The sequence below is a fragment of the Symphalangus syndactylus genome, chromosome 11, assembly GCF_028878055.3.
Source record: "Symphalangus syndactylus isolate Jambi chromosome 11, NHGRI_mSymSyn1-v2.1_pri, whole genome shotgun sequence".
NCBI lineage: Eukaryota > Metazoa > Chordata > Mammalia > Primates > Hylobatidae > Symphalangus > Symphalangus syndactylus.
The window spans coordinates 124,540,871-124,568,475 of NC_072433.2; the positions used below are offsets into that span (position 1 = coordinate 124,540,871).

At 43.9% G+C, this 27,605-nt stretch overlaps 2 protein-coding genes across 2 annotated transcripts in view; one reads left to right on the forward strand and one right to left on the reverse strand.

The window, feature by feature from the left end:
- The window catches only part of WWOX (WW domain containing oxidoreductase), a 1,124,776-nt gene extending 1,102,390 nt beyond the window's left edge, over nt 1-22,386 (forward strand). Inside the window, exon 9 of the mRNA XM_055299642.2 lies at nt 21,331-22,386. Within this exon, the coding sequence (XP_055155617.1) occupies nt 21,331-21,519 (189 nt within the window). The 3' untranslated portion in view covers nt 21,520-22,386. The remainder of the gene's footprint in view (nt 1-21,330) is intronic.
- A 131-nt stretch (nt 22,387-22,517) lies between these two features.
- The window catches only part of MAF (MAF bZIP transcription factor), a 388,207-nt gene continuing 383,119 nt past the window's right edge, over nt 22,518-27,605 (reverse strand). The window contains exon 3 of the mRNA XM_055299650.2: nt 22,518-22,604. The gene's annotated coding sequence lies outside the window, so the exon portion shown is untranslated. The remainder of the gene's footprint in view (nt 22,605-27,605) is intronic.

The window sequence follows — 27,605 nt, forward strand, 5'->3', positions numbered from 1 at the left end:
GCCTCATGTCCTTTTTTATGGGAAAAAAAATCACGAGAATTAACGTGCAGCCATTAGGCATAGATTCCTGCCTAAGGTCTGGATATGAATTCCAAAGACCGTGAGACTTACTGACATGTCTCTGAATATTCAGACCCACAGAGGCCTTACCCCCCTACAGAGAGGCCCCAAGAGAGAGGCCTCACACCCTCTGGCTCCATTGAAATTCACTTCACGTTTCCAACTTGGATTAAACTGGCACAAAAGTTCAGTCAAATGTCAAGTCCATTTTGTCAAAGGAGGGAACTCATTCAGAAGATGAACTAGTTGGTGTTACTTAGATGATTAACTACTTGGCATTAGGTAGAAGAGGGCTCTGCAAACTACAGTTCATGGAACAAATCCTGCCTGCTGTTTGTTTTTGTAAATAAAATTGTATTGGAACACAGCCAGGTGCATTTGTTTACCTATTGTCTATGGCTACTTTTGCACTATAATAGCAAAGTTGAGTACTTGTAAACGTAGAGTCTACAAAGTCTAAAATATTTACTATCTGCCCTTTTACAGGTAGATTTGAGGACTTGAGTTAGAAGGCCAATTAGTTGATGTTACCTAAATTTTGTGAATTGTGACTAAATCTCTCATTTGTCTACACATTCAAATAAAATCACATATCAAAGGTGATGTGTCTATAAGAAGATGCTGAGAAGATGAGCAAAGCATGACATCTTTTTTTGTTTGTTTGTTTTTAAGAGACGGAGTCTTGCTCTGTTGCTCTGTCGCCTAGGCTGGCATGCTGCGGCACAACCTTGGCTCACTGCAACCTCCGCCTCCCGGGTTCAAGCAATTCTGTCTCAGCCTCCCTCCCGAGTAGCTGGGACTACAGGCACCCGCCACCACACCTGACTAATTTTTTTTTGTATTTTAGCAGGGAAAGGGTTTCACCATGTTGCCCAGGCTGGTCTTGAACTCCTGAGCTCAGGCAATCTGCCCGCCTCTGCCTCCCAAAGTGTTGGGATTACAGGCGTGAGCCAAGGCGCCCAGCCCATGACTTCTGTTTATGGGAGAGAAAGGCCACTGAGATTGTAAGTGGACATCAGGACACGGATTCTTTTAAATTTAACACCTTTATTTTTGCATTTCTGTACATTTTGCTTATTTCAGAGTAGCTACAAACTGCACAAAGAATGGGCTGTCCTCTCCTGCGACTTTATAAAAGCCAAGTTTTTGCTTCTAGGTGGTCGATGGTCCTGTGGGAGCTCATGTTTTTCTCAATCACTGAGGATCATTTGAGACGTAATTTGGAGAAAATTTCTATCAAATCCTATTTGGACTGGAGCGAAAAGTTTTCAAACTACAGAAGCACCACTAGGCCATGCATAATAAAGAATAAATACCAGCCACCCCGACCTGGCAGATGTGGGCTCACCCAAAAGTAGTGGAGCCTCAAGCTCAGGGAGATGTGACTGCAACATCCACTGAATAAATGTCTGTTAAAAAAATCATAGCGTCTAGGGGATATCTACTTCTAAGCCCATTCTTCAGTGGAGAACTACTTATGCGCATACGTAGTTTAAACAAAATTAGTGGAAAAACAGGGAGTTTAAGGGAGCAAGAGATCAGGTCTTCTGGGCTCACCACACATCAGGTGATTTAAGCTAAAAATGGATTAAAATACCGCAATCACTTGAAATGCCTTACATAAACTGACCAGGAATCTGGGGCATTCGCGTTAGAGACAATTTTCTTCTCCTCAAGATAAGGGATGGGGAATTAGTCATAGGGTATTTCCAGATAATGTAGTTAACACCTCGTGTAATATTAGGTGGGCAGGGAGCTCTGCTCTCAGGACCGAAATTGCTCCTGCCAGCTCTAATAGGGAATGTGTGTATTTTTAAAGTCAGGGTAAGCACTGGTGAGTCATTTCCACAATATGCCTCCCTTTGGCGTGAAATGGGGCAGAAAGTGCCCCAAACAGCTGTTCGGTTATTTTTGCAGTGATTCATTCATTCATTCATCCACCCATCCATTCATTCATTCACTCATCACATGGTAACTCAACACTCCTGTATACCAGGCCCAGTGCCAAATACTGGGGAGATGTGTGTGAATAAAATCTTATTTTCAAGGAGCTTATTGCCTGTTGCACATTTTAGCCTCATCTCTTTAGTGCAAGAAATAATTTGACAACTGAAAAAGATGTGAGGTTTTACCTGGTAAGGTCTCTATTGGTCAAGGAAAGGTTTAGCATGGAGAGATTTCTCTTAAGGTGCCTAGGTATTCAGAAGCACCTCTAAAGCTGATTAGTGTGGCCCTATGCTTACACGTGGAGCCTTTCACTCATTTTTGCTTTATTTCTTTTGCCTCTCACTTTTTATTTCCTTTGTGGAGTCCAGCCCTTTTGCTTATTCTCAGCGCAAAAGAGGCAGTAGAGTGAGAAGAAAGTGAACTTCAGAGCCCACCCATCCCTTTTCACATTTGAATCCCAACTCTGTCATTCACCAGCTGTGCATCCTTGGGAAAGTCACTTAACCTCTCTGAGCTCTAATTTCCTCACAGGGCTGCAGGACTGAGGTTAAGGACCTGCTGTCACTGGTACAGTGGTTGACGAGAAGGTGAATGAAGGAAGGGCCTCATTTTATTCCTTGTCTCCCATTCCTTTCTGCTACTTCTCTTTGGCTCACCAAGAGGAGACAAGTTTGTCTCCACGGCTGTGAACTACCAAAGAGTTGCCAATTATCTACGATCTTTGGCCTCTAGGATCCCAGGGTCAAGAACTGCACTTTCCGTTCCATTAGACTTCATTCTCTTGTGGGTGCTTTCTGCCGGAATCTCCCAATACAGAACAGAAAGCACAGGTTATGGAATCAGATAGACCAAAGTTCATCTCTAAGTTTGATTCCCTCTGCATACAAGTTGCTTACCCTTGGGGGCCCTGTAAAATGACGATAATAGTAAGCACCTCAGAAGCTCGCTGAAAGAACTCTTTGTTGTCTGCACAGAAGCTCTCAGCACTAAGCCTGGAACAGAGGAGACTTCAGTCGATGTAGGGCATCTCCCCAAACTGCTTTTATTCTTTATGCCTCACTGAAACTTGAATCGAGAAGCGGCTGGAGGAAAAAGAGCTTTGCCACTGGGCAGTACTGCTGGGTCTTGTGTCACAGAGATGCCTTCTGCTCCCTTCTTCAGGGAGACCTCAGAGTATGACAGTGCTGCTCACCTAGCAGATGAGATTTAGTCCAGTCATCCATCTGCGTGGTCTCTGTGGACAAAGTAAGCATTTCATTCAGCTTTTAAAAATATTGCAAATTGACCCCCACACACCTTTTCTTGCTACAGGTCGCCTAGCCAGCAAAGACCCCAGGTGAGACCCCATTGGTTTGGAAGAAGGAGAGGAAAGTCCCCACTTGGGCAAAAACAATTTAGGATACCCGAAGATTGCAAAGCCCAGCTCCTCGCAAAGGGGTGGCAGCTGGGGAGAAGCTGAATCAGTAGACAGACAGGATTATGGTTTAACAAGTTCAGGGACAAGAGAAGGCCCCAGTAACCTACAGAAGAAACTAGCTCCTTGCCTTCTTTACAGCAGGGTCTTTGGAGTCACAGGACGTGAGTTTGAATCCCGGCTCTGCCACTTAGTAACTGTGTAGATTTGCGCACGTTGCACAACCTCTGTTTGTCTCAGTTTTCTGTAAACTGGGGAAAATCATAGCAAATCTAGTTCACGTGGTTGTTATGAAGATTCTGTGTGTGTGTGTGTGTCTGTGTGTCTGTGTGTGTGTGTATGTGTACAAAGAAAGTTTGGAGCAGTGTGTGGCACATAATGAATATTATGTAAGTGTAGCTCTAATGTGAGTCGTTACTTTTAGAGAACAGCTATGTCAAAACCACACCAATAAGGATTTGGAAAGGAAATAATTTGACTGGTCATTTTGTTTATCCGACAACTGAGTTGGATTGATATATTTTTCCTTTGGCCTGCAAAGGAAATTTGAGCATTCATTCATTCATCCTTTTAGAGAAATATTCTCTAAGCACCTATCGTGTGCCAAGCTTTGGGTTGGATGCCAGGAACCCCCCTCAGTGAGATCACAGTCTAACAGCACACACCCAACTACAAAATATAGATGGACTGTGCAGGTGAAGAAAGGTTCTGGTTACGAACTCACAGAGGAAGTGACGGCTGAACTTTGTAAGGACTCAAGTTGTTTAACGAGTTTCCTGGCCCATGTGAGATCTCGGCTCCGACGTTATAGGCAGCAGCGTGGAGCCTCACCTTACCTTTTCCTACTTCCACCCTTCTCCACCCCCGTTCAGTTCCCAGGCTCCCGTTGTGGGAACTGGCTCATTTCTCACTGCCTTTCTGTTCTACAGCCCCCGCGCTGCTGAGTCAGGAAGTGCCACTTTCTCCATCTGCTTTCCATCGTCCAAAATCTTTGTTGATGTTTCCTGATCACTGAGTTAAATAATTTTTCCCCGTATTATACTTTCAATAGAGTTTCTGGAGAGAGTGCGTACAAAAACATGCCTAACCTTAAAGAACTGGAATCACGTCTAAGCAGATGCTCCCAGAGTCTATGCTTTTCTTCCCCATGCCATACTCCCCAAACTAAAGGATGAGAAAGAACCACGCAGGCAGAATGAGATGAGTAGATGCTACTGCTAATGCTGTCACTTCTACTACTACCACCACTGCTGTCATCTGCTGAGTATGGATTATATGCCTGCTCCGTATGAGAACATTATGCGTATGGTGTGATTTGGTCATTCCGGATGGCTAAAGTGTGAGCATACCCCTATCTCAGATCTACAGAGGAGAAAACAGAGGCTCAGAGTGGTTATGTGTATTTCTCTAAGTCCCCCAGCTATTGTTTGTTGTAGGTTGGGTACCCCAGGAAGCAGACTCTGCAAGTGAGATTGGCATGTAGGAAGATTACTGGGGAGTGTTCTAGGATGCACACCTGTAGGGAAACGTAGCAAGCAGGATGGGGCGGAGGGAGGATTGAGCTGTGCTGTGGGAGATGCGAATGCTCCAGTCAATCCCAAGGAAACTCTGAAGCTGGATTATTCTTCAGAGATGCAAGGAGGTCAGGAAGTCATTGAGGTGGGCTCCCTCCTGGAGTGGGTGTTGCTTATGTAGGGAGCTCGCTTTGGCTGAGGGCAGTTCCTGAGGAGGGACTCATACGACAGTCTAGCGTCTGAGGAAATGAGTGCCTCCTGGCCCAGAATGGGGGATCTCAGCAGCACACTACAGTATCCACTGCAGTGTCTTCAGCTTGCTCTGAAGCCATGCCTCTCTAACTTCAGGGTATATTCATGTAAGTGAGGTGCAGGGATGGGGGAAAGGGAGATGGTAAAGCTACAAAGGTAAGTCAGCTTGTCTAGACTGGGAGCTAGCTCCTTGCAAAGGAATGGCAATGATAATGGTTAAGTCAGATTCGAGAAGTGTGTTTTGGGAAAACACTCCAGGTAGTGGTACATAGAATCGTAGCACAAGATCAGTGACTGGGTGAGTTTGACATTCTAGATGCAAATGTGTCAGGAATTAAAGTTGAACGGGGAAAGAACATTTTAGTTGTTCATTTCCTGCGTCACTGTTTTCTCTTTCTTATTTGGAAATGGTATTCCACTCACATGGGAAAAAATTGGTTATCTCAGGTGGTAAAGATGCCTTTGTTTAAAATATTCTTCTGTTAGTGGGGACAGTAATACTGCTAATTTCCAGTACTGACTCTTCTCATGCAATTTAATCAGTAGGAACCTGTTTGCATGTTCATTTGAGGAAGTACCAAAACCAAAAGTAGCTTCGAGGTTTGGCACCTTTGATAAAGTTACAGAAGTGCAGTGTGAGCAAAAATCATCGCCTTCTCTGTTCTTCACCTGTTGGTGAACAGTGAGAGACCAAGGTGAGAGACTCGGAAATTATACATGTTCATTGTATTTTACATATATACAACATACATTGTGTATTACACCTATACACATTATTTGTTATAACGTGTAGATTTCACAATGAGAGACCAAGTTGAAAAATGCTTAAAATTCACAAGTCTATATCATTCTGTCCTCCCCGTACCCCAAGCTGGCTTGGGTTTATACCAGTTTCAACCGAGGGACCTTCAGCTTAGGAACACGTGCTCTGTGTGCTGGAAGCTCCTGGAGGCCCCAGGGTTATCTCTGCTCACTTAGGTTTGTGATGTTGGGCAAAAGGAGAAAACGCTGAATCTATTCGGACCCAACTTCCATTAATGCCTGAGAAATAATTTAAATCCCAAGATTTCCAATCCCATAAGCAGCCCTAGCCTCTCTTCTGCTGATACTCCACATTCCCAGTCTCCAGGCAGGTCATCCTGACTCTCAGGAACACGGAGCTCCCACAGCAGCCTGTGGAGCGAGGGCAAGTTGGGACCCTCCCCTGTGTTAGCACGTGACTGTCCTCCACGTCTCCAGTACTCATCCTCTACACTACCTTCAGCCCCCCAGGGATTCAGACCCTGTGTCCCTGAATGAGAGACTTTTTTTTAGGGGGAGGCAAATTATTTGTTATAACATGTAGATTTCACTTGTTGTAGAAATGTTCTATTTTCAAGGATACAGAGGTCAAAGGGAGCACAGTTCCCGGGAGAACTAGGGAAATAATGAAGTCTGAGGTCTGGCAGATCTGGATCTGAATCCTGGCAATGCATTTCGGGAGTTCGGTGTAACCCTGAGCATCTTTCAATTCCTTGAACTTCAGTCTCCTCATCTCTGAAATGGGGTTATTATCTATCTGCAGAGGTGCTGCAATATTAAATGAAGCAATGTTGCAGTTTCTAGAATGATATTTAGGGCTCATATTGACCCAGTAGGAAGTATAGTTACCTTGGGCCAGGGGAGCTACCTGAGTGGAGTCAACTTTTAGGTTATAGGGACCAAGTTGAAACATGCTTAAAATTCACAAGTCTGTACCATTCTGTCCTCCAGGTACCCTAAGCTGGTTTGGGTTTATACATTCCCACAGTGCCTGCCACATCGCAATGGTTTTATGACCTTGAGGTCCTGATCTGTTTTATCATATCTCATGATCTTCCTCAAAAATTCTTGCAGCTGTATTCCACAGGTCATCACCAAGGGACTGCTAGAACTGGATCACAGCAGCTTCCAGGAGCTGAGTGTGTACATTTCCTCCCAACTCTGCCTTCAGTTGATAGCTTGAAATTGCCTGTGGCGAGAGTATTTATACCATGGGAACTGGCAGACACTATGAATCAAACCCACCCCCTGCACCGCCCCCCTCCAGTGAGCAAGTTCTTGAACACTTACTGGTACACCGCTGTCACCAACCCTGCTTTTTATAGACGTGTCCTTTAAGCAAAGCAATTCATGGAAAGTAAATTTAATTATCAGACCATTTCAATAGATTCCTCACTGCCACAAATGGGTGGTTGTGGTGATAATCTAGGCTTTTTGATCACTTTAGAAAGGCAGTTCGGTAATGCCAGGAAAAATGTATTGCCTGGTAATTTATTTATTTGTTCCCAGTGTTTCCTACAGATTGTGGTGGAAACACAAACACTCAGGACAAAGGGCAGGGTTCATCCCACCATGATGATGTGAGGCGGTTTCATCCCACCATGATGATGGGAAGTCCTTATATCAAGACGCCAGGGATCTTGTGTCCTGATACAAGGCTGTGACTTTCCAGTCAGCAGGAAGTTATGCTTCCCAGCCTCTAGGAAAGCATAGGGGTTAAGGAGGACTGAAATCTGGGGCAGTTATAAATCTGCCCTTATGTGTATAACAGTTTAAATCAATCGGTCATCTACCAAAATCTGAGGAACCAAGAGCAGCTTTAGAAAATGGGCTGGGCGTGGTGGCTCATGCCTATAATCCCAGCACTGGGGGAGGCCAAGACAGGTGGATTACCTGAGGACAGGAGTTGGAGACCAGCCTGGCTAACATGGTGAAACCCTGTCTCTACTAAAAAAACACACAAAAATTAGCTAGGCATGGCGGCATATGCCTGTAATCCCAGCTACTCGGGAGGCTGAGGCAGGAGAATCGTTTGAACCTGGGAGGCAGAGGTTGAAGTGAGCCAAGAGTGTGCCACTGTACTCCAGCCTGGGCGAGAGAGAGACTCTGTCTCAAAAAAAGAAAAAAAAAAAAAGTAAAGAAAAGAGTAAGATTAAAAACAAGTAAAGAAAATAAATCCTCCCGCTTTTTTTGCTCCGTCATGGGTATGGCTGCATCCTCTGCTCACTGGTTTGAGTTATTATTTTCCCATGGGCAATTGAAGCCCTGGCCTCCACTGCAGTTTTAACATCACACCCAAGAGTCTAAGGTGCCCCTTAGTGGAGCAACCTAACTAGAGACATTAATCGTACTACTGGATAAGTGACAAATGCATTGTGAGGGTCTGATTTCTGTGGCTCAGGATGCTTAGTAGCAGTGGGGTCAAGGGCACAGATGACACAGATCCAAATTTCCCCACCCCTTCTTAGTAGCTGTGTGACCCGGGGCAGGTTGCTTAACTTTTCTGGACTTTTGATTCCACGTTGGTTAGATGGAAATATCATATTATTGTGAATATTGTAAAGAGTACCCATCAAACACTTAATGTGAACCAGGAACCCTCACAAAATGTTTGCTGTTCTTTGTTGCTGAAAGGTCGCTATGATGATGGCTCAAAATCTTGACCTGAAGATATGCTATGTTCCTGCTTCACTTGTGCTATGGACGTGTTCCTATTTATCATAGTGCAGTTGCTGAGACTGGGTGTCTAGAGCCGTGTGATTTCGTTCAGCTCCTAACTCGTCACTTGCTGTTTGACCTAGGCAAAAAACTTTGCCTCTTTGGGCTTCAGTCCCCTGTGTTTTTATTTTATTTTTCAAGATGGAGTCTCATTCTGTCACCCCAGCTGGAGTGCAGTGGTGCATTCTTGGCTCACTGCAACCTCCGCCTCCTGGCTTCAAGCGATCCTCCTACCTCAGCCTCCCAGGTAAGTGGGACTACAGGTGTGTGCCCCCACGCTTGGCTAATTTTTGTATTTTTAGTAGAGACGAGGTTTCACCATGTTGGCCAGGGTGGTCTTGAACTCCTGACCTCAGGTGATCCACCTGCCTTGGCCTCTCAAAGTGCTGAGATCACAGGTGTGAGCCATGGTGCCAGGGCTCTCCTGTGTTTAACTGGGGATAATGTGTGCAGAATTCCCCCTAAAGGATCTGTCATGCGTAGGGTGGACCCTCCCAGAAAGCATCAAAGACACACGAATCTCTTAGCAGGAGGCCTCCAGGTGGCACAAAATCAAAACTGAATCAATGAGAATTATGTTATGAAGTCACTTACTTGCTTGAGCCTCAGTTTTCCTATTAATACAATGAGACCGTAGTAATTTCATAGGGATCTTGCAAGAGTTCTGCTAAAATTCTCCACCTTGCCACCTAGAACGTGTCACAGAAGGTATCCTGGCCCCTGTATGGGATTCATACATGAAGAGGAGTGCCTTGTAAAGTCATTTGATTAGGGATCCAGAGAGTGTACTGGCAGATGACAGATTTTCAACCCCTTGACAATTCGAGGGCCAGCTACACAACTGGCTTGTGTTCCTAACTGACACCTCCCTGAGTAGCAATGTGCATTTGTGTGCCTTCCCTTTGCCAGGCATTTCTAAGAGGATGAATCCCTACAGGTGTGGCAGCCAGAGGGCAGAGGCAGGGAGAAGAATAAGATGTTCCTTGGTGTACCCCATTGTCATGAGTTCATCGTTTCTCTAAACTGTGGGTGCGGGGAGTTCCAACTGCAGTCGGCTTGTTGTGAGACTGCCCCGGTGGTTGCTGCCAGATGATCCACAAATGCCAAGCTCCTAACCTGAGCCCTACCAGCCTTCAGGACCTCCTTTGCACAAAGAGCAATTTGCAGAAGAGAATACTGCAGGGGAGGCACGATAGACCTCTTCTGGTCTGTACTGTTCAAAATCACATGACATCCCCCAGAGGCCTGGTGGGAAGCCAGGGATTTAGGCACTAGAAATGGAGCTCAGAAAGGAGGAGAAAGGTCCCTGCTGGTCTGTGGAGAGGGCCTTGGCCACCAGAGGGATCAAATGGCCCAGGCAGGAAATAAGTATCCCCTTCTCAGATCTGAGGCCAGATTTTCAAGTGTATGCACGATTCTGGGGTGCTACAAAGGGTATAGAGTATGGGGTCAGAGCATTACACATCAAGAATATGGGTTTTTGAACCTACACCTCAAGTTGAATCTGAGTTCCAGCACTGCCCCGTTGCTTGGCCATGAATTACTTCACCTCCTTTAGCCTCTGTCTCCCCTCCACTACAATAACACCTGCCTGGTGAGGAGTGAGGATATTGTGAGAATCAGAAGTAATAACAGGTTGTTGGCACTTAAGAGACTCTCAGTAACCAGCAGTCATCACCACCGTTGCTGTTGTTTTTTGTTTTTTTTTGTTTTTTTTTGGCCATTACAGTTGGGATTGGACTAACCCTCCCTAAGCAGCTATTAAGCCTCACACTCCCTGGACAAAGACATGAAAAACTCAGGATGATTTGGAAGGGAGATCTAGAAATGGTGAAAGGACTGGCAAGTGCCTCTGTGCCGATACTGTACCTGCGCTCGGTGATCTGGCTAAAGGAGAGGTGCTGGGGCCAGGTGACAGGCGAGTCTCTATACGGCAGGCCCAAAAAATGGAGGTGTAGGCTTCGTCTATACTTTGATGTGTATGCTTCCTTCTTTACACTTGTGATAATCAGAGTTATAGCTGCTTTAAACTTGTAAAAATTAGAGTTAGAACTGCTTTTGAACTAGTACTTGTTGTGTGCCCAGGAAATGGCCAAATGTTATCACTCATCCTTACAAGAATCACATGAAGGGTATATTATTATGTCCACTTTCCAGATGAGGAGATTGAGGCTCACTGGCTTGTCATAGGTGTCAAAGACAGGATTCCAGTGTAAGGACTTCTGGCTTCAGCACAGGGGATTTTCCTACCATCCCATATTGCCACCCCATCTGCAAAAATACCTGGATCTTTCTTCCTCTTGCTTCTTCTCCGTTCCCTCCAGGACTGAAGGGATGATATTCTCACTCGATAGAGGTTAGAAAGGGCCTCTCCCTTCCCTAGCTGAACAGAGAGGGTTTCGTTTTTTTCTTTTTTCTTTTTAAATGGGAAACTTACAGGGAATAAGATCTGTTTCTTCATTTGCTTTGCAAGAGAGTTGGATTTGTACACGATGCCTGAGCTGGCTCGGTTTTTTAAAGACCTAACTTTGCAGCATTCTTCAAGGGCTCCAGAGAGTCCCTTGTGCCATCAAATTAAGTTTGGAAACTTCAATAAAAAAGTCCCGAAGGAAACTGTCAATTAGTGCATTTACACTGAAGCATCATACTTGGGAAAAACATCTTCAAACGCAAACGCTGTTTTCCAAACATTAAAAAGTTTATGCGCTGGTTGGTTTCCATGGATACCTGAGGTAATAGCCTCCTTCCTCTCATTGAAGAGTGAATGTTTCTCACTTTTTTCCTTTTTTGTTTTTCCCACTTTTGTCTCTCTGACTTTTTTCTTCCATCCCTATTTATGAAAACAAAAAGATAACTAAACTGAAACCTGGCAATGTAATTTGTCAGAGGAAGGCAGCCTGTTTTATAAGCTCAGGTGATTTCCTTTTTGCTCACCTGTTTATTTCATGACACTTGCAGGAAAAAAGAATTTTCATTTGATAAAATCATTTCCATGGTCCATCAAATGCACAAGTTAAAAAGGGAAATGTTACCAGTCTTTAAAAACAGTCTTAATGGTGTGTAGAGCAGAGATTGACAAACTGTGGCCTGCCGGACAAATTTGGCCCACTGCCTATTTTTTATAAATAAAGTTTTATTGGAACACAGACACGTTCATTTGGGTAGACGTTGTCGATGGCCGCTTTCACAACAGTAGCAGAATTGAGTGATCCTGCCAGACATTATATGGGCCACAGAGCCTAAATTACTTAATCTCTCTCTGGCCCTTTGCAGAAGTAGTTTACTGACCTATTATATACAGGAAAGAATGAGGGCTTGGGTGGCATTTAGTAGTGTTGTCACTTTTGTCATTGGCCTTGACCTGACTCAGTCTCCGTATTGTTGAGATGCGAGTGACGGGACCCTCGATAGTGTTTTGGGATATAAGGCACACAGTAGAGGAACAACAAATAGGAATTACATTCTGTTGAGATTCTTTTGCTAGAAAGATCCAAAGAAACCTACCTTGTGATTCTAGATGTTTTTTAGGAAACCCAAAGAAAGTATGAAAAAGCCCAAGCTAAGTTGTTCCACTTTTGTTCCCTGGCCTGTGTGTGCTGTGTGTCTTTCCTGGGAGAGGGTCAGAGCTGGAGTGGGGCACTCCATTCCAGCAAGAGAAGGCAAACAAAAGAAGCCACAACAGTGTAGGAAGAAGTCTTTAATTTCTATTCAGCTTTAAAGAGTTTGAGAGAGTTTTTTCCCCTCTGTTAACAAACGAGTTCAAGTACATGCCTTCATATTATAAAAGTACCTGAAATTGCCTAGAATAGCAGCATGCATAGCTTGTTAGTATTTACATATATTTACATAGGGAAACAAGAGAAAGATCTACAGTTATTTACAGTCTACGTAGGGGAAGAGAAAGGCAGCTAATTGTATTTCCTAAAATACCGTAGATGAGTAGTCAGCACATGCATATTTAGATAATATTTGCATGACAGAATGCAAACTTTAAAAAAGACATACCTTTGTAACTTTCTATGCTAAGGTGTTGCATAATCAAGGTTAATTTTTTTTGTTTGTTTTGTTTCTAGTCTATTTGCATCAAGTGCTTTAAAATGCTCACTAACACCGAGGCAGAATTATTTACCCGGGCAATTAAAGCAACAGCACACACGATCATTTCCTACTAACTAGCAACACGCTGCTGGTGAATGAAATATCTATTGTTTCTCATTACCCATCGACCACTGTGAAGAGATCTCTCTGTGTAAAGGCAGTGCCTAAGCTATCACCATTAATTATGGAAGTAATATAAATGAGACGCTCTCCACAGTATGTTCTAAATGAAATATTAACAAGGCCAGTGTCTTGGAACCTGAGAAATGGTCTGTTCCAGTGAGCTCTCTATGGAAATCCACACCCCTAATGCAGACATGCCCGATTTGAAATAGCAGGGCTGGACATTGGGGGCCTACCTGTGAGATGTGAATTATGGCAAAGTACATCCTGTTAATTTGTTTCTGGAAGGCAGAGTTAAGAGTTAATTCCTTACCATGATGTAGCCCCAGCAGAGACCTTGTGTGTTTTTTTTTTTCTTCAGTGCTTTTTCAGGACTATGTTATAGAATACTTACAGGGCATACGTGTAAATGAACTGTCAACCTTAAAATCTAAACAAACAGCTTGTTTGTGGTTTGTCCTGAAATCCTGCCTGCTCACAAAACAGCCAGCTACTTGGTTTTCTAAAAGATGTAATTTGGCAGGCAGACTTCGTAGAGCCGTTCGGTGCAGAAGGGAAGGGAGAAGCTGTTTGTTTGACCTGTACTATGTTGCACTATTAGAACTGAGCTCATTAATTCTGCCTGGCAATAATTTCAAAGGTTTATTTCGGTGTACATGGTGAATACAGATGCATACATTTATACGCAGTACACGAGCTAGCTATAACCATAACAGAGGTTAAAGAAGTAGAGTAAAAATGTAAAATGTTTCAAATAAACACACACTAAATATCTTCTTTTATCTCTTATAAACACCCAGCAGTCTTTTAGCACAGGCATCAAGGTGGTCCAGTTGGAAAATTTCAGTGACATGTCATCAGATTTGTTCCATGTAGAAGGATGACACTATCAGTTAGATGCTTATTTTGTTGGCAAATTTCTATGGCACTTCTGCTTGGCCATTTCAAACAAACCATAGAAGAATGGATACCCCACTGCAATGTTTCATCCCCATTCATAAAGAAACTGTACTTTGAGCAATGTAGGTATCCCAGGCAGCATCAGAGGGAATGCCCAGGGAATTCTTCCATGGATATAACACATCATCAACAATACCTTCTCTTAGTTCTAATGAGACAGACTCTCAGGTCCGGTCAGTTCTAGAACAGTTTGGGCAGGCACAAATGGAAGATGGAACAAGCGTGCATGCAATCACCCACATGGATTGCCTTGAAGCCATTTCTTCTTTCTTCCCTTGTTAGGAGTACCCTCACCCCAACCCCAGCAAAGCATGTCCAGGGTCTCACAATAACAGCAGGTCTCAGAAAGATAAAATAATTCTGAATGTTACAACTTGTCCCATTTAAGACGAGACATAAATCTGTCACAGATCCTTTGGAACATCGACGGCAAGAATTCTGGAACACGAAAGAGGTATGAAAAGGGCTTCACTCATTTCATGGAAAAGCTCAGAACAGTTTGTCAACTTGGAAACACAGGCCGTGACAGCGTACCAAGGTCACCCTGCCCTTCAAGCCTGCTGATAGCCCAAGTTAACATCCTCCCATGCCTTGGCCTTCCCAGAACAAACATGGCTTTGGACGCCTTTGGGTGGTTGGGACTGGCTGCCTATTTTTCTCTAAAACTTAAGTTTTAGGAAAGAATTCTTTCCAGCTTTCCATCCTGAACCTGCTGGTCTCCAGGCTCGTTCCTGCACATATTTCACAGAGGAGTAAGAGCCACATTCTTGCTGGCTTTCCAATTCATTTTACTCTCTTCAAGTCAACCTCTTACAACTCCTTAGTGATCTTGCAAGAAATTCATGTCTTTTGTCAGGGAGAATGGCATGGCCTTTGTATGACACTTCCCTCTAGCCAGACTCGGATTTGGGGGCATCATATTTGGGATGCCTGCACCGCCAACAGGAAAGGCCCCAGGACAGCTCACAGGTTCTCTCTGAACAGAAGCCTGTGAACGCGTGGCTGTCATTTAAAAGCTGCATGGCACTCTTCCCCCTGCATGCGTTTCTCTCAAGGTGTCCCTTGTAATTTGTGGTTGTGGTCTGTGCCTGAATCTGTTGCATTTATGGTGATGGACTGGCATTTCACTCTGAGCCACGGCCATCAAGCCCCCATCATATACAGTGTCCCAAGTGTCACTTGGAGAATGAGACTCTTCACCTGTCATGGGAGAGGCAACCAAAAAGGAGCCTGAGGTTTTTCTCCCCTTGTGAACCTGTTTCTAGCAAAGAAATATTTTTCCTTGTGGTAAATGATGAATATCCAAACACTTTGTCCACGTCTAATTTGTTAGGGCGGGCATGTTCTTTTCTGGAGGGCTAAGAGTTGGAGTGGGATCTAAATGGATTCTCCAGAACACTTTCTCACACTTTTAAAGCCTAAAAACAAATATTTGCTTTACTGATCATCTTCACTGTTTCTTTTTGGGAAATTGAGTGCATTCCTCTTCTATAATCAAGGTTAATAGCCTGTGAGTTAGCAAAACTCCCAAAGGCTTATGAAGAAAGTTACATTTCAATACCTACAGGAAGTATTTGCATGTATCTAGGGCTGGATTGTTCAAGGCCTTTGTGGGAGTCAGTTGTCAGGAATTTGTAGGAATGACTTTGTTAGGAATCATTGGAGGAGGGGGGAGTAAGAAGGATGGATCAGTATTTTCTCTGCAAACCTGATGAAACACGTCGGAGCCCACACCTACATGTGTGGGAACTGATAAGATGGAGGTTGTGTCCATTTCATTTGTTTGGGAGGTCAGTGCTTTGAAAAAATTCTATCATCAAAGAGTAGGTTCCTTACTTCTGCAAATCTGGCACCTGGAGATGGCATTTTGAATCGGACGACCTTTTTAGTAAGGGTCCACTTGCTGTTGGATCATCCAAGGGGGTGCTGAGTCTTCATTTTTGTTCACCCAAATGGATATCATTTCAATTTAGCTCCATGACTAAATCAATGGAAAAAAAAAATCTCCTTTTAACATTTCTCAGGTGAACACACGACAGCCCCCACATTTCATTTTAGGCCACATTAGGGCATCACGTCGTGGCCAGACATGGCCTCGTTGAGAAGGCAGGAGAGCAGGCAGAGAGGCATAGGAAGCCGGAGCCCTGTGGAAGACATAGATGAGGAAATGGGCCACGTGCACATATTTGTGTCACATATTTTGGGAGCAGGTTTTATGTACCAACGGACATGGAGTCTGAAGTCACTCACTCTACGTGATTATCTGTGTGGCTTTGGACGAGTTGCTTTTGATCTCTGATACCAAGTAGGCTTCTCTCTAAATGGGAATACTAACTGTCCCTGGCTCATAGAACTGTGTGAGGGTTAGGCGACAATGCTTACAAAGCTCTCCGCGCAGAGCCTGGCAAATCGTAACCTCTCAATAAACGCTAGTCATTGATGCCACTTGAATAGTCCTCTTTGGCTACAACTCACTGAAGAAGCCGGGCAGTTTGCAGGGCTGAGGCCTTTGGAGTAGACATCTGTGTTCTTGTCCGCTGCTTCCCATCATTTTGATGGAAGTTGGCGTGTTCGTTGGTTAGCACTTACTCCAAATTGAATTGTATAATTTCATTATAGAAGTATCATGGTGGAAGAAGAGGGTGACTTAGTGGTGTGGTCACCTAGCCAGGGAGGCCTATGAGCCTCATTCCTGTATAGGCTGCATTACTTTATAAACAAATGGAATTTGTGGCAAGTATGTCCCCTAAAAGATTGCTCTTCGACAGTGAGTAGGGAACAGGTGGCCTTTTGGAGCAGTTCGCCTTCATTTGTGTTTCCAATCAGAGATTGAAGCTGTAATTGTTTGTGAGGAATGGCTGTATCCCAAGCGCCGAGGTATCTGGAGATGACCTCTGCACCGTTCTGGGAGAGTGGTTACAGACTCTCCTGGGGGAGTGTTACTGGGAGACAGGGAAAAACAGGGCGTGTAGATGGCCATCCATTCCACCCGTGACATGAGGGCTCACCCCCTCATCTCCATCACAGCAGCTCTCTGATAAATGATTCTCTTCCTAGTGGTGTATTCGCAGAGTCACTGGATAAGGTGGCTGGCTTTGCATTTGAGAAGTATTTGCTTTGCCCAACAGACACCAGATGAGTAACAATGGAAGTAGGCAGGGTTTGAAGAGGTACATGTCTTTCCTTTTAGCCAAACCTGCTCACTTCAGATCACCTCTTTGTCCTGGGACTTTAGTCATGGAAACACTGCCCGTCTTCAAAAGGGCTGTTCCCCTTCCCTGCCCTTGGTGTTCCAAGCCTACTCTAACTTCCAGGGTGCGTTCCTAACTCTACTTTTTGCATAAATGGATTAATTCAGCAGTTGCTGTGCAATGTCCCTGTAAGAAAGCAATCTTAGAACATCTACTCTCTCGCAATCATTGAATATATAGATATGCCATGATATTGTGTCTATTTTTTATATATCTCATAGTTAAGTCTACTTTAAGACAGGAATCTAGTCTTTCTTTTAAATAAGCATGCATTTTAAAATAGAAAAACCTGAAAGCAAAACATTGTGTAACATTTGTCCCTGTGAGTATGAGTACTAACCAATGCATTACAAATATCAATATGTGGGTGTTTTTTTCTTTACCATATATTGTTTATCAGAAACCTCTGTACCCTTTCCTTTAAAGGAGTCAGTATTCATTTGTATTCTGTGCTGACAACTATAAATTGATGGCTAGCAGTTATCAAATGAATGTTGATGAAAAGCAGCTACTTAACATTTTCATCCCAACACAGAGTTTTGGAAGGATGGATAATTTAGATCTGAGGGCCTCAACTATAAATAAACAGCAACTGCTTTCTAAATCCCACCTTTCTGTAGTTGAAGATTGTGCTGCAAATCTGACAAATGATTTTTGAAAGAGAATGATGAATCCTTATTACCAAGATACTCTTAACTTAATCCCAAACAAGAGTCCTGGGTAATTTTACATACACTATCAAGATTGATTGCACAGTTCTCCTCTGGCAGCTCACAAATGTTTGACTAGATCGGAAATGGCATTCGGGCATGATTAAAGATTCTACTGGGCTTCCCAGAAATTCTCAGTCCTGTGTCGTCAACACCCTAACTCATTGCTATTGCTGCGGGATAGAGACACCTCCCCCATTTCCCACGATTAGCAACCATGCACAACCTACAGGCTTCTGATAAATGATTCTCAAAAAAAAAAAAAAAAATCGTTTAGGGGAACCCATAGCTCCAGCCAGTGTTTGTATGTCAAGGTATTATTATTTTATCACAATGGATCAGTAAACATTGATGACAACTGGCAAGGCATTGCTTCAGATATTTTATAACGGAGTTAACATTATTTCCTTTAGATGGCTCTTTCATCTTTTCTGCATTATGAACTGATGCCCCAAAAAGTGGTATGAAAGTCATCTGATGGTGATTAAAGTGCTCTTTAAATTTTTTTTTTTTTTTATCAGTTTAAGAATGCTTTCTCGTATATTGGCAGTATTGGCTTGTTTACTGTTGAGATTTCACTAATGTGGCTCAGTCTTATTCTGATGATATGCAGGCCAAAAAGCTGATGAGCCAAAAATGAGAACTTGTTACTAAACTGTCGCCACATCTGATCATATTAAGATGTCACTCAGAGGTTGCCTTTGGTACAGCTGAAAAGAGAATTCTCCAAGAGACCAAAGGGGTGGTGGGCGTGGGATCAACAAAATATTGTTACTGCTTAATTGTCCAGCAAGAGAGTAGAGTAGAGAGTACCCATGAGCACCAAGCATGAATCTGAGAAGGCATGAATCTGAGAAGGAGAATTTGCCAAAGGGGGACGATTGATTTTTGGTGTAGAGAAGGTCGTCTTTGCTTTCGGGTGCCCCTCCTGTGTACTGTGTTCTACAAAGCCAGAGACACTTGTGATGGAATTTAGATGGTAAATCACCCCAAGACTAGTGGCAAAGGAATCAAAGCCATCTCCTGATAAAAAGTTAGTTAGGCTTTTCAAAAAGGTATGGCTCTCAGCATTGTAGCCAAATGTAGGTTGGCATGAAATGAGGCCAATTGTAATTGCCTTCAGATTCCATGGAAGGAAAAGGTAGGTCCCCAGCTCCCGCATCACTGGCTTTCTGAATCAATGGGACTGCAGAATTTCTTAGCAAAAATACCATTCCAATAATGCAAGAGTGCAACATGATATCATTACAGAAGGTCATAGTGGCAAAATATTTTATCAGGTTAGGAAGAATTCTGCTTTTTGCTTTCCCAAGTGGACTGCTTTGGTCTTTCCTCACACTTGGCAGAACAGTGAAAGGCCAGTCTGTCATGATGTTTGAATGCTGAATAGTATAACCATTGTGGCATAGAGGGCGGGAGGCTGGACTTGAAATGAGTGAGCTGGATTCTCCTGCCACTCGGGAGTTAATGGCAAGTCACTTGGCCACTCTGGTGGTTTTGGCAGCTGCAAAGTAAAATGAAAATCTATGACACATATCTGGAAGTTGATACAAAACACCATCTCCACCAGAACTCTAAGATTCCAGGCCAAGATATTTGGCTTGAGTTAGCTGGATGAGCATCTCAATTCTCCAATCTGTCTTTAGAGGCACTTCTGCTTCCCTTTTCCCCACACGGGATACAGAAGAGCCAGATAAACCCCTTGAAGTTGTTTAGATTAATGTGCCAGGTGCTAAGCTCAGGGTTATTAGGAATAATAATTCAGTGAAAGGAAATTTGGATGACATGAACTCATTTCCATTAGACTTGAGCCACACAAATCAATGCGAAAAGAAACAGCTGAATCCAGGATAATATCTGGCTATTTGGAGTGGGCATGATAATGGAGGGAGATTGGGGAGGTAAAGCAGTTACTATTAAGTTCAAGTCATGTCAGTTATTCAAATTCAGGACCAATGAGATTTGACTTGTCCATTATCATCAAGCAGCCAGTTATTATCAAAACCCAAGTCTTTGTCTCACTCACGGTCCACACTCCTCCCAGAGTCATATCACTTGACTTCATTTGACCATTCAGTTTTCAGACTAACTCAAATGTTACTAGAAATGTTACTAGATATCCTGACACTGACGACAACAACAGCAAACCCAAGTCTGGCCATATGGCACATTCTTCACATCATAACACCTTCCTTGGGACCCTAGTTCTCAAAATGGACCTGGCTCTCCCAGGGATCCTAGAATGCAAGCATAGTGATTGCAAACCAGCCCATTTGAGGGAAACTCCTCCAGTAAGCACCCTGCATGGTCACAATGTCAACCCTGCAAGGGCAGAAAAATGATAAGCTTTGGGTCGGGTCGGAAAGCCATTTCCCTCACAAAGTTCCTTACTGTTTTCCTAGTGGGGCTGAGCTTATCTTTAGTTACCTTTTCCGGTCCTCTCTTGCAACCCCTCTCCCTATCAGCTGAAAATTAGTGGATGCACCTAGGGCTGTGAAACACATAAATAATCATAAGATGCCAGATAAACTGTATTGGTTTTAAATTAGAGACGTGCCGACCATGTCTCCCTCTGAACAGCAGCCTATTAATTATTTTTAATTATGGCCTGCAAAGTGATTTCGTGCCCTCTTTGCAGCATCCTTGACAGTATTCTGTCAGTTTGGATGATATGATGCCCCATCAGTGCACACGTCCCTAGCCACAGCCCCAACTGTTACTCAAAAGGTGAAGGAAAGTGATCAATTGCACGCTTTGCAACTTACATTTTGAAGTGGGCTGGGAGGAAATGTACCCCCTTATCCATGGTCCCATTGTAAATCTGGGTCAAATACAACATTTAGAAAAAGGTTTTCATGGGATCTGGATGAATTAATAAATGAGTTAGGTGTTTGTGCTAGGTATGAATGTGTGTGTGTGTTGGTATCTGTATTAAATGTTTTAACACAGCATTGCCAACCCTTCCCCTAGCAGCACCGTGGGCAAAGCATAAAGGGATGATCTGGCAGCAGCCCCACTTGGGTTTTCTACCTGATGGACCATAATTAAGAGTGGGTGGTTTGTCAGAAGTTTCTACAAACGATTTGGTATCGAATTACATTATACATGGAGAAATCGAGGGGTTAGATGAATTTGTTCTTGCACGTTCAGAAGGATGCCATCTTTTTCTCTGTGTGGAAGAGGCGCCTGCCACGACATATTGATATGTGTATTTATTTTCCAAGCCTGTTCCTATATGAGGTGTCAAAAGTCACACCAGCTTTACAAGCGGAGTTTATGAACTCGTTTTTCCAGGATAGTCACATTATACTTTTTACAGTCATGTGCTTTCAGCCCAGTACCTTTTGCTATGCCAAGATCCAGCTGAAGCTGAACCAGGTGGGGGAGGCCTGCTAATGCCCAGGCAGTCGAAATGACGTCATCTCATCACTCCTTTTCTTAAAACATTTTTTTCTTGTCTTTCTTTCTTCTTCTATTTCCAGCAACAGGGAGCTGCCACCACCGTGTACTGTGCTGCTGCCCCAGAACTGGAGGGTCTGGGAGGGATGTACTTCAACAACTGCTGCCGCTGCATGCCCTCGCCAGAAGCTCAGAGCGAAGAGACGGCCCGGACCCTGTGGGCGCTCAGTGAGAGGCTGATCCAAGAACGGCTTGGCAGCCAGTCGGGCTAAGTGGAGCGCGGAGAGGATGGGCACACACACCCGCCCTGTGTGTGTCTGCCCACGCAAGTGCCAGGGCTGGGCCCCTTCCAAATGTCCCTCCAACACAGATCCACAAGAGTAAAGGAAGTAAGAGCAGTCACAACAGAGTGAAAAATGTTAAGTACCAATGGGAAGCAGGGAATTCCTGGGGTAAAGTATCACTTTTCTGGGGCTGGGCTAGTCATAGGCCTCTTTGCTTTCGGGTGGTGGCCGGTTTGAAAGTAAAAACCTGGTTGGTGTGTAGGTTCCGTATCTCCCTGGAGAAGCACCAGCAATTGTCTTTCTTTTACTGTTGTAGAATAGCCTGAGGTCCCCTCGTCCCATCCAGCTACCACCACGGCCACCAGGGGCTGGCTTTCTCCTACTTAGGGAAGAAAAAGCAAGTGTTTGTTTACCTCTCCTTGCTGCATTGATCCAGGAGATAATTGTTTCATTCATCCTGACCAAGCCTGAGCCAGCTCGTTAACTGCTGGGGAGACAAATCTCAGAACCTTGTCCCAGCCAGTGAGGATGGCAGTGACACCCAGACGGAGTAGAATATGCAGAACTACCAGGTGGCAAAGTACTTGTCATAGACTCCCTCGCTCATGCTATACAAAAACAAGTTTTTCAAATCAAATCATTCCTTAGAAATCATTCCTTAGATACCTTGAGAGGCAGGAAGGGTAGCGTGTATACTTAAGAATACACAGGATATTTTGGGGGGCAGAGAATAAAAAGTTAGTTAATCCCTTTGTCTGTCAGTCACAGTCTCAGTTCTCTTGCTTTCACATTCTGCCTCAACCTCCTGCTGTGCCTCCCATCCTATGCTTAATAAAAGAACATGCTTGAATATGATCACCTGAACTTTGTATTGTTTCTTTAAATGTATGTTTCAGTTTTTTTGTTTTTGTTTTTTTTTTTAGAAAAGAAATCTAGAGGAAAAATAAAGCGCTTCTCGTAGACGCCAGGAAAACACGATTTTTGTTTCTTCTCTGAGTTTGTGTTTTGTTTTTGTGCTTTGTGGCTGTCCGTGGGCCCAGCTGTCTCACGCGATTAGCATGCCAGCATATTTTCTGTTAAAGAAAGAAAAAAGAAAAATGACTATTGTTTCATTTCACCTTAAGATGTTTTGTTATTACTTACTTACTTACAGTGAGTTATTTTAGTCCTCAATGGTCTGCTCCCCTGTAATTAGCAAGTACTTAGTGATTAGCGGGTACCTGTATGTTTGAGAATGGGAGCTGTGCAGAAGCTCTTCTCTGCGCATCCCATCTCATGGACACCATGGTTTCCAGCCCATTCCAGGAAGCACATGAGGAAGTCCACTCTGGCAAGATGATGGAGGAAATGCTTTTGCTGAAATACCAGGAAGGTGTGGAGGCTGGGTGTCATTGTTCCACCTCCTGATAATGGCAGCTTCAGGCCAGACAATGTCATGAAGTTCTGAGCCTCTGCATCTGTGGTGCACAGCAGTCGAACAAACACCATTGCTCTCCAGTGGCCCATAGCCTGGCCACATCCTCCCATCTGGCTATAGTCTCTCTTACGTAATCCTTATTAATTATCACAGGACCTTTGAAACTATGAATCAGATAATGTCACTTTTCAGACATTATTGTCATTTGCAAAAGCAGCCGTCAGAACTCCACTCTCAGAATCTACACCTGGAGGGGATCACCCCCTCCCATATGACCTCTGACTTTGGCCTTGGCCAATTTGGAAAGTGCTGTGCACTGGGGCTTGCCTTTCCTTGCTGCTCTTTGGAACCCTGCAACTTCCATCATAGGGAACAGCTCCTGGGCTAACCTGCTGGATGATGAGAGACACATAGTCACTACCAGGACCAGCATCCGGCAGTTGTTTGTTAGACATGTGAGTGAGTGAGGCCATCCCAGACTATCCAGCCCCAGCTGTGCCAATTCAGAGGAGAAGAAACTCCACATTTAACTCACAGCACTGCAAAAGATAGTGGCTTCAAAGAACACACTTTTACTAAGTTTCAGGCTTACTTGTGACTCAGCAAAAGCTAACAGATACAGCTTCTCAGCTCACTAAGGTTAATTTTTTTTACCCTACTTCTCTTATAGTTTGGTCTCCAGCTACCTCTCTAATCTCAACTTCCAGCACTTTCTCCTTATCCACTAGAAGCCACTGTAGTCTTCCTGTTTTCCTCGAACATGCCAAGCACACTCCTAACTCAAGGGCTACATATTTGCTGTTTCCTCTGCTGAAATGCTTTCCTTCCAGAAACCAGCATGCCTTTCTTCCTCACTGATGTTCAGTCTCTGCTCACATGTTATCCCTGTCTTCATGGTGTCACCCCATTCTCATTCCCCTTCCCCTCTATTTTTTTCTCCACAACACTTAATATTATTGTACACACTATGTGTCTATTTTTTCTGTCTACCTGCTATGAGAGAAACTGAAATTTGTCTGTTTCCTTCACCCCTTGGCCACAGTACCTTGAATTGCTCCTGTCACACAGCAACTTAATAAATAACCACTTAAAGAGTGATTCTTGGTAACTAGGCTTTATGTTCATGAAAATAATTTCCATCATTGTGACAATGATCCTGAGCCACACACTGTGCTAAGCAGGCTACAACATTACCACTGTCGGCCGGGGTGCAATGGTGCGATCTCGGCTCACTGCAACCTCCACCTCCCAGGTTCACGTGATTCTCCTGCCGCAGCCTACCAAATAGCTGGGATTACAGGTAGACACCACCACACCCAGCTAATTTTTCGTATTTTAAGTAGAGACGGGGTTTCACTATGTTGGCCAGGCTGGTCTCAAACTCCTGACCTCGTAATCTGCCCACCTCGGCCTCCCAAAGTGCTGGGATTACAGGTGTGAGCCACCGCCCAGGAATGGTGTGATCTCGGCTCACTGCAACCTCCTCCTCCCCGGTTCAAGCGATTCTCCTGCCCCAGCCTTCAGAGTAGCTGGGATTACAGGTGCCCACCCCCACACCTGGCTAATCTTTGTATTTTTAGTTGAGATGGGTTTGACCATGTTGGCCAGGCTGTTCCCAAACTCCTGACCTCAGGTAATCCACCCACCTCAGCCTCCCATAGTGCTGGGATTATAGGTGTGAGCCACCACGCTCAGCCATTACATCTGATTTCTAATATGACTACAGTCTTGCCAGTTCACCCCTTCTCCCCATTTTACTGATGAAAAGCTGAGGCCAAGAAGTGTCATAATTTGCTGTTGTCCATACAGCTCATAAACTGATTGATAGAGCTGCAGTTCACACCCAGGAGTATTTGATTTCAAGGTCATGCAGATTCCCTGCACCAGTGCCACTGCTCCTCGTGTAAGTTGAAAATATCCATTCTGATAGGATGCACCATCTTTTTTCCTTTTAAATAGAAATGGGGTCTTGCAATGTTGACCAGGGTAGTCTGGAACTCCTGGCCTCAAGCAATCCTCCCATTTAAAGGCATGAACCACTGTACCTGGCCATGGATGCACCATCTTAAGATCTTAGGCTGATCAGAGAGGTGACTTTATGGGTCTGACTCTAGCTATGCTTCAAGCACTTGGTGGAAGTGAAAGTTAAGCCAGGAGAAAGAAGACATTGGCGTATCATCAACCAAGGTGCTGTGCAAAATGTCAAAGAGAATCAAGAGAGGACATGCTGGCCCCCTGCCTCCTGGCCCTGTCTAGGGCCTCTATGCTGACTTCCTCCTCTCTGGATCCTGCAGGGTTCACATCTGCAGGCTGACAAGATGAGACCTGGGGGAACTTTGTAAGGGTAGATGAGGATTCTCCCAAATCAAGATTTCCAAGTCATATAGACCAAGTCTTCATACATTCATTCATTTAAGAAACATATCAAGTGCTACATCCTGGAAATTCAAGGTTTAAGGTAAACCCCTCCACAGCCTCTGCTATAAAGGAATTTACATCTTGGGTCTGTAGGTGTCCTCACAAAGCACAAGGTCCTAATCAACTGTATCAGAAGTTATCTAGGTTACTTGAAGATGAACTGAGGCCCCATAACAGTAGCGATTGCCCCCTCACGCGCATTTCTCCCTGAACCCACTCAGTCAGACACTGTCAGTCCCCGTGGGACATTTTCTCTTGCCAGACACATCAATCTTATTTCCTTGGCTATTTCTGTGATAAACTCCTGACAGGTGAGCATGTGGATGGCATAATTCCTATCATTCCTATTTTAGCTTATTCTATGTCTAACCCTATTTCTCACCATTTGTCATATGTGCACATCTGTATATGTATATATGTCATGTGCACATCTGTATATGTATACATGTCATGTGCACATCTATGTGTATACGTACATGTATGCATGCACAAATATGGATGCCATACATGTAAACAGGCATAGATATATAACACATATATGCGGCACATGTGCATATGCACATATATGTATTGCATATATATGTGTATATTCACATATATGTATACAGATGGTCCCTAACTCATGATGGTTTGACTTATGATTTTTGGACTTTACGATGATGTAAAAGTGATATTCAGTAGAAACTGCTTCGAGCACCCATATAACTATTGCTTCTTACTCTCAGCTTAGCATTCAATAAATTACATGAGACATTCAACCCTCTAACAAATCAGGCTAAGTGTTAAATGGTTGTGTTAAATGCCTTTGTCCAACTCTAGGTAAACTTAAGTTTTCTGAGCACATTTAAGGTAGGCTGGGCTAAGCTATGACGTTCAGTACATTAGGTGTATTAAATGCATTTTTGACATATTTTCAACTTACTATGGGTTTAGGCAGTAACCCCATTGTAAGTTGAGGAGCATCTGTGTACATATATATGTGTATTTGTAGTATATGATTTATATAATAATGATCCTACTCTATCTGCTTTTTTTTTTTTTTTTTTTTTGAGATGGAGTCTCGCTCTGTCACCCAGGCTGGAGTGCAGGGGCAGAATCTTTGCTCACTGCCACATCCACCTCCGGGGTTCAAGAGATTCTCCTCCCTCAGCCTCCTGAATAGCTGGAATTACAGGCATCCGCCACCATGCCTGGCTAATTTTTGTATTTTTAGTAAAGACAGGGTTTTGACATGTTGGCCAGGCTGGTCTCGAACTCCTGCCCTAAGGTGATCCACCTGCCTCAGCCTCCCAGAATGCTGGGATTACAGGCATAAGCCATAGCACTCGGCATCATCTGCTACTTCTAATTGCAGATGCTATTTACTGAGCATCTACTGTGTGCCAGTTGATGGGTTAGGCAAATCACTTTATGCTCATAGGATGAAAGTGAGTTTGAGAGAGATAAAGTAACCTCTCCACAGTCTCACAGCTGGTAGACAGCAGAGTCAGGATGTGAAGCCAGCTACATCTGCCTTGAAGCCCATGGGCCTTCCACTACACACTACTTTTATGGGTGGCCTATAGACTAGAAGCATATATACATTACATTTATACAATGCGTGAATTATCTGCAAGGGAAGACCAGCTGATTTCTTACTTAAGAATGAGCTCTGGCTCTCCTCCTGATATCGAAATGTCCAGTATAAACCTTACAAATCATTTTTGTACATGCCATTTATCCAGAAACATTGGCTTCAGCCTTGCCTACATTTCTCAGTAGGCCCTCTCTCCTGTTATGATTCTAAGTTGGTCTGCACCTTCTCATGGACTCAGCATCCCAAGTTCTTCACGCTCATCTAATGCTACAGAATCCACCCAAACAGGAAGAGTAGGCCAGTTTCTCTGCAGTCATTTTCTTCCAAGTCCCTCTCTCTCCCTAAGTTTCTTTCAACTCCAAAGGCAGCCAATTTCCACTTTCACACCTGATTAAGGGAGACCTTACTGCAACTTATCAATAGGAAACAAGAAATTGAAGCATCCCCCAGCAATGACTGAACCCTGTGGCTTGTGGTTTTGCTTTTTTAAAATGGGGTTATGAGTGGTTTTGTTTCGAACTTCAGTGAAAGAGGCCTGATGCCTTTCATCAAGGTCAACACTAGGCCAGAAAGACTTGGCTTGCAATATCACTGCCCATTCTGGTCACCAGCAGGCACCATTTTTAGAAACTTATGTAAAAAAAAAAAAAAGAAAAGAAAGTC